The sequence below is a fragment of the Simochromis diagramma genome, unplaced genomic scaffold, assembly GCF_900408965.1.
Source record: "Simochromis diagramma unplaced genomic scaffold, fSimDia1.1 OVJJ01000603.1, whole genome shotgun sequence".
NCBI lineage: Eukaryota > Metazoa > Chordata > Actinopteri > Cichliformes > Cichlidae > Simochromis > Simochromis diagramma.
Window position 1 is genome coordinate 5917979 of NW_024387414.1, and position 7381 is coordinate 5925359.

Sequence of the window (7381 nt, forward strand, 5' to 3'; positions counted from 1 at the left end):
TTGTGGTTAAAAATCCTCCCTAAAGCCTTGAAACGAAGCTTTGGAGGTGATGTTTTTAAGAACAGGCTCAAGACCCACCTTTTTAATTTAGCTTTCTTAGTTTATTTAATGCTTATTAGTTATTCTAGTAGTAATGAGACTTTGCTAATTTTTGATTTATTTACATTTTATCTCTTACGTTTAATTTCTATGTACCCTGTCTTATCTGCTATGTCATATCTCCATGTTTCCTAGGGCGCTCTCTGCCCGGGGCTGTGATCGACCTGGCTTCCTGGGGTCCTCTCAGCTGCTGGGGGGCTCGCCTCCCTCTGCTGTGTGCCACCGGAGGCGCGTCTGTGACGCTCCCGGTGCAGACGGCTCCTGTTTAGTGTTTCTCACTTGTCTCTGCGAGCCAGCCCATTTTAGCCAGTCATGTGGGTGTGGAGTTGGAGGTGGGGGGCTGCTAATTGTAAACATTTGTGTACTTTTTTTTTTGTAGAAAGTGCTTTAAAATAAGATTGATTCATAACTATGTTGATCAGTGTCCTATGCAATTGGGCTTCGAGGTCTTGATACAGTCCTGACAGCAGTCAGGGCACCTTACATCTGCATCCTAATTTGAGTCAGTCTCTGGTTAAGATGGTTCCTATAATGCAATATTAATTTCAGAATAAGAACAAAAATAGCTTCGAATTCGTTTTTGTGGAAGTTCTGAAATTATACAACTTCAGCAGAAAGTTGATTCATATAGATGCAATAAAGAAGGATGGACCACTTGTGGCATTGAACCAATCATTTAGTTTCAGGCTTAGAGCATTCTGCCGGGTAACCACAACACTGTGCAGAGGATGTGAGATGTTGTCCATAAAGGAGATTTCTTTTTTTTATTTTTTTTTTATTTTTACATCTCCTACATCTCCAATTAAGATTACTTAGCCACAGAACTTATCGTTCCTTTTAATTTAAGTTTGACATGCCTGTCAGAGAAGATGATTCTTTGAGTTTAAGATGTCCTGTATTGTAAACGGTATTGTCCTTGTAACTGACATTTTTTGAAACATTCTAAATGTTTTTATACTTACAATCACAGTGTAGATTCTGATCATTTTCAATAACAAATTCTTCATATAATGTTAAAAACTCAAGAAGGAGATGTGCAGAGGAATCTCCGAGGCTTTGACTCTTGAAGAATAGCTATTCACTTTAGTGTGACTGAAATTACACTGACAAAAAAATGTTTAGTTTTGCATATTTAAGCAAACCAGGGAGGCACTTTTATGTAAATGAAGATCTTAAAATGATATGTAAAAATTAGGATATATTCAAGAGTATTAGATTTCTCTAAAGCACAGTAGGAGGTTGAATGTCCAATTAATTTAGTACTAGAACACCCTCTAGTGGCACACAAGCTCAAACAGGGCCTTCCTTGAACCTAAAGCACACCTACATTATACATGGCTAGTGTTGACTCCCCCTACTGATGGATTCCAAATTCCACACTATGAAAGTCAAAGAGGAAAATAAGATTTTAAAAAGAAGAAGTGCGTAGACAGATTTTTTCCCCCCCATAAACACTACTGGATTAAGATTATGGATTATGATATGAGAGGTTAAATTGTACAACCACAGGTAGGATCCAAATTTTCCTTCTCCACAGCTTTTTCCTGCTTTGTTGGGAAAAGCAATTTACAAAAACATAAATATTTACTTCTATAGTTTGTAACAAAACCTTTTTCTTACTCTTCTTCTTGTTGGTCCCTTTATGTCATAACAAATCATCACCTTCCATCTCAACATCGTGTTTTAGGACGTACTCACCCTAATTCACATACATATGATTTAAGGGTAAATAATGAAGAAACCCAGAAACCATACAAAATATATATTTTTCTCTTGATATTCACTTTTTACGAGATAAATCTTAGAATATGGTATTGATTGGAAAAATTTCACGAAGGTTCATGGAGTTTTAAAATAAGTAAAGGAGGCCATATTCAAATAAATAAGGAAAGGTTCATTTTGTGTCTTATCTATTAGCCCTCAGTTTTAGGATAACACCACCTTTTCCCAAGAAAAACTCCAAAGCGTGAAAAGGTTGTTTGTAGGTGATGACCTCCAGGTTATCACTCTCTTCAGATCTCTTCCAACTGGTTAAATAAAAGGAAGAATATAAAGGTGTCCCAAAGTGTCACAGGGGGAATCTAACCCATCATAGATTCAACAGCCGTCGATATCTGACAATTTGTGAAGAATACAATCTAATGAAACCATGTGGTTAAAAAAAATAACAAATAGAAACAGAACATAAAAAATATGGCTGGACAACGGAGGGTGCAAGAGGCCCACCATTCCTCAACCACACTACGGCATTAATAATAGTAATATAAATTAAAAACAAAATTACAAAAAATGCTTCCACCAATCATTATTTAGTAACAGCAGCCTTAGTCCCCTTAAGACGTCATTTTAATTTTCTCAAGAAAACAATTCCTACATGAAAAAACATCCATTTTTTTTAACTTTGATAAGTATGGATAAAATACCCAGATTATCTTGTTGCTCCTTGGTGAAATCGTGAGTGTGACTGACCTAAATGTAAATTGGTTATGAAAAATTACTCATTACTTCACCTTTAGAAAGAAAAATAATCAGAAATCCGTATCAAATGTGACTTTCATGTTTATTGCAAAGTATTACCGTTTTTCTTGCACATCACTTTTTGAAAAAAATAGAATATGATGACATTACAAAGTCAGGAAAATAGTTGCTGGGGTAACAAAGGTAACCAAAATGCTGATCAACTGTGTGATAACAGTCCATTTTGTGCTTGGACAGACTGATTGCCATTGTGCAAGTAATCCCACTCCGTATGCTCTCAGTTCTCCAGCAGATGTTGATAAATTCTTCATTCCCCCCACTCCCACTCCCCCCAAAAAATCTTTTCTTCTCCCACTGAACCCCTGAACCCACAGCAAGCCTGAGCTTTCACACTGAAGAAGGTTGCATGGGTTCATTTTTAGGAGGTGATGGACACCATATTGTTGGGACTTAGGATCTCAATCCAATAACCATCGGGGTCCTGAATGAAGGCTAAGCCTTTCATTTTGCCTGCAGGGGGGGAAAACATAACAGAGAAGAGAGGGTGAATATAAACTGTAAGTACTGAGTGGATAAAAGTTCAACTTCAGATTCAGACATGTGCAACAAAAACAGGCTGAATACAAGATAATTCAATTTCATATTAGTAAAAATATTAAATATTAGCTATTAAAGGTTTACAGAAACCGGCTATCAACATGTCATTAAATTAAAAGTAATTAAAGTAACCCTGTGTGGAAGATGTAGCTACTTTAGGAATTATTATGTGGAAAAAATATTGATTTACTACATAATTAACTCTGATTAAAGTATCATAACCCTGAACAAATATGTCACATCTTACCATCATCAGGCTTTTTAACAAAAGTGACTCCTTGCTCTTCAAACAATTTGCAGGCTGCATAGACATCAGGAACTGCAATTCCGATGTGTCCTGTCAAGAGTAACGGAGACGGTGCTCAGACAGACACACAAGTATCCACAAAAAGCAGCAGACACAACACAAACATACATTATCAACTCAACACAACAAGAAAGCAGTTTTACCAAAGCCACGTGGATCCGAGTTTCCATTGTGATAAGTCTGACTGTCATCGGACTCAGAACCCCAGTTACTGGAAGAACAGATTCAAGTAAATATTCCAACTTGAGCTTGGTTTGCTTTTTGATTGCTTACAACACTAACTTTAGGTTTTTGACTACATTTTAACAACAGAGGATCATTTTTTACTGGATGAGGGAGATAACAGTTGAAGAAGATGCACACAATGCAATAAAAATAAATTTGTTCCTGGTAGTATCTAACATCCACCCTTACTGTGTCAGCTCGAGGGTGGCTCTTCTTGAGAAAGTCCAGGCCGTTTTTTCCTTCACATCTGCAGGGATCTCCTTCTTGTCCTCATAGCCCAAGAAGAAGAGAGAGAAACGCATCGAGGGAAAGTCAAACTTTTGCAGGAGCCTGCAAGATATCACACATCGCAGAGAAAACATTTTACATAGTCAGGAAACGTCCACACAAACTTTGAAAACACATTTAACGATTTTATGTCTCTCTTTAAAAAGATGTAAACAAATATAACTCTGAGTAAATCAAAGCCTGCACGGATACTCACGTCATTCCGAGGATTCTGGTGTAGAAATCTAAGGATTTATTTGGATCTTTAACCCTCAGCATCGTCTGCTGCATCATGAAATCCTAACACAAAAACATAATAATAATAGATTAAGGACAAGTCTTCGAGGTAAGTAACAGTATAACTGAATTACAAATATGACAGGGATGAAAATTTATGTTTCCTTAAACTGCAGAGGAATTCAGATTCATTCAACAAAAAACAAACACAAATTGTCACGTTACATTTAGTTGCTCAAGAGTGGCGGGACTTCAGTGAGCAGAGTACAAGACAATCATTTTATATTTCTTTATGATGTTAAGCACTGTACATTTCATTCTTGTGTGAGACAGTCAGCCTCACCTCTGGCTCCGTTTAGCAACGTGACTGAGAAAAATTTGTATCCTGGCACTAAGCGGCGAAAAAGACCTTCAGTCGAACTGTACCTCTGTGTTACCGAGCGCACAAACACAGGCGGTCAGCATCATAGGGCTGAACGTGCCAGATTTGCCTGTGTTCAGTTAGATTGTGACAGTGACAGTAGTCGATCATGGCTCAAGAGTTGGGTGTTTGTCTTGTAATCGGAAGGCTGCCGGTTCGAGCCCCGGCTCGGACAGTCTCGGTCGTTGTGTCCTTGGGCAAGACACTTCACCTACTGGTGATGGCCAGAGGGGCCGATGGTGCGATATGGCAGCCTCGCCTGTCAGTCAAACAAACTGCCACTATGTGTTACACATTTTCAGTTCCCAAATGGGACATCAGGCTGCAGGTGTTTAACATATGGATATGCAGTGGTTCAAACAATCGTGTGCCACCTGATTAGTGAAATTATCAGAGTTAATATAAGAAAAGAAAAATGCTGTAAATGTGGTAAAGTGGGCGTCTGGTTTTTACCCTCCGTATTTCTGTCTTTGAAGTGTATGAAAACCAAACTTTGCTCTTTGACTGCATTTCACAGTTAAGTCTTATCTCTGTGCGTTGTCCTTCCTGTGCCCTTCCTCCTTCTGTGTTATTGTTTCATATCTATAGAAACTCTACAAACACCGCAGCTGCAATATATTTCCCCAGATAGCATCACAGCTGCATTCATATTTCCGACTAGTAGTTCATCACTCATACAGCACACATTAAACCAACAAAGCAAAAGTGGAAAGCCCCTGAAAAATGAAAGTGCCTTTTATTTCTCAGCCCAAACCTCATATTTTACACGTGGGAGCAAACCCTAAACTTCAATTTCAAAGCATGTGAGTGCCAGCCAGAGCAAAAAAGTCAGAAACAGCTAAAGAAATATAGAGGGAACCACTTAGTTCCGCTACACAATTAGGTTTGTTTCCGTTTGTTTCCGTTTGTATGTGTATTTACTGGCACTTGAAGCCATACAAACAGGAAGGTAAGTGGGCTGCAGCACGTTAACGTAGTGACTTCAAAAACAGACTGAGTGGAGCAAACAGCATCTATCCAGTGAATAAAATGAACAGTAAGTTACTAAGAACTCAATAAATGAAATGCAGGGCAATGTGGGATGCATTGCTACTGCTGAAAGGCACATTTTTATAAATCTTAAAGCATCTTAAAGAATAAACATACGAATGATGACCCTCACAAAGGTCTGGGAATGAAACCTGTGAAGGATGAATAAGCTGTGTTCAACTGAATGCATTTTTTGCTACTTCTTATATGCATAGATTCAACATAAAGTTCATTTGGACTCAATCAAGACTATTGTCATTATGTTAATAATAAGCCCTTAACTATCAAGAGCTTATCATTAACTATTTATATATTATTTCCTATGCTGTTCTGTCTGTTAACCATCTTTACGCTTCTCTAAGTCTCTAACTTTTCTCTGGTTTCCAGGTGCCGATTAAACTTGCATGGCACCATGCTGGCATTATTTCACTCTTGCCGAACAAAGATGCACTGTGGCTGAAGGCTGCTGAAATCTCTAGCCTGGCTGAAACCTTAATACAGGTAACTTAGTTTGCAGTTTCTCCTAACAGTTTTTCTTTAAGAGGTTTTCTCTTCATGAGAAAGCAAACAGGGTTTTTTTTTCCCTCACTACAAATCAGAGCCTTTTACGTGTACTTACATTGTAAACTTCATTCACTGCTTTTTGTACAGCTATAGTAATAATATGTGGTTGACATAAAACCCCAAGCCACACCTCAAACCACTCCTCAATTCCACCTCACACCTACTCCTTATAAATGCACGCTGTTTGGGAACCACAGGCTCAACAGTGGAGCTCTTTTTAAGACTCAAATGTGTGTCATTTCTGTGATTTACAACCAAAACGTGGAACTACGAAACATGAGTGGGACGCCTGGTGAGCCTACTTGTTGGACAGCTTCCATATCTTGCGACACATGCTGACCACGTTAGGTATTTCCATTCCCGCAGACCTTTCACAACAGGATGCGGAGTATATTCTGGTCTCACCGCACCTAAATGGCAGCTTTTCTAAAAAGTACAGGCGGCTCTCCCATTACGCACAGACTTGTTTTACGCACGCCTTGGATGACGAGTTTTATGTTCATACGGCAGCAGCCACTGGAAGGTTCACCTAGAAAGGTGAACTCACATCCGCCTGTCATGAAACCACATGGGGTTTTCGTTTCTTTCTTCTTCTTTTTTTCCAGGTACATCATTAACTAAAGCAATTTAAACCGTGTGGAAGAGAAACGAATCCCCCCTAAACGAGAGCAAAACCACCGCGAATTTTGTGGAGGAATGTGTCCGATAATGGACGTAGCATTAAAAGCGGGTTAACCTGTTTGGGAGCTGCTATCCTGTTGGGTTTGAATTATTGCCAATATGTAAATTTAGATCACCTCCATGAGGGGCTACGATGGTCTTACCTTAGTGATCGGGTCTCCATCTTTACACACTGCTGCCACAGCCTCGTCTGACAAACCTTTATTGCTCATTTTGTTACAAGAAGCTGGAGTGCAGTTCGGCAGAGACCGACTGGCAGGAAAAGGGACTAAGCAGAGGGAGTTCCAGAAAAATACACTTCCGGCACAAGATTTCAACATAAAAGGCACAGTAACCGACAGGAAAATGCAGAGGATCGCTCGTTTCCTGCTCCACAGTCTTTTTCTTAAAGCTTTGCAGGATTCACAGCTCAAAATAAACTTTACTCATCTTTAACCGGGACTCGGTGCTTCTTAGTGGTTCTTCCGACTGGCTTC

General features: G+C 39.1%; 1 protein-coding gene across 1 annotated transcript; it reads right to left on the reverse strand.

Annotated features, from left to right (window-relative positions):
• Window positions 1-2640: 2640 nt before the first annotated feature.
• On the reverse strand, window positions 2641-7199 carry glo1 (glyoxalase 1). The gene is made up of 6 exons (XM_040011207.1): window positions 7049-7199; window positions 4191-4273; window positions 3896-4036; window positions 3625-3692; window positions 3422-3511; window positions 2641-3087 (listed from the first exon to the last, which is right to left on the reverse strand). Exons 1-6 carry the CDS (start codon window positions 7115-7117, stop codon window positions 2996-2998), a joined length of 543 nt encoding a protein of 180 aa, XP_039867141.1. The 5' UTR covers window positions 7118-7199; the 3' UTR covers window positions 2641-2995.
• Window positions 7200-7381: the final 182 nt, after the last annotated feature.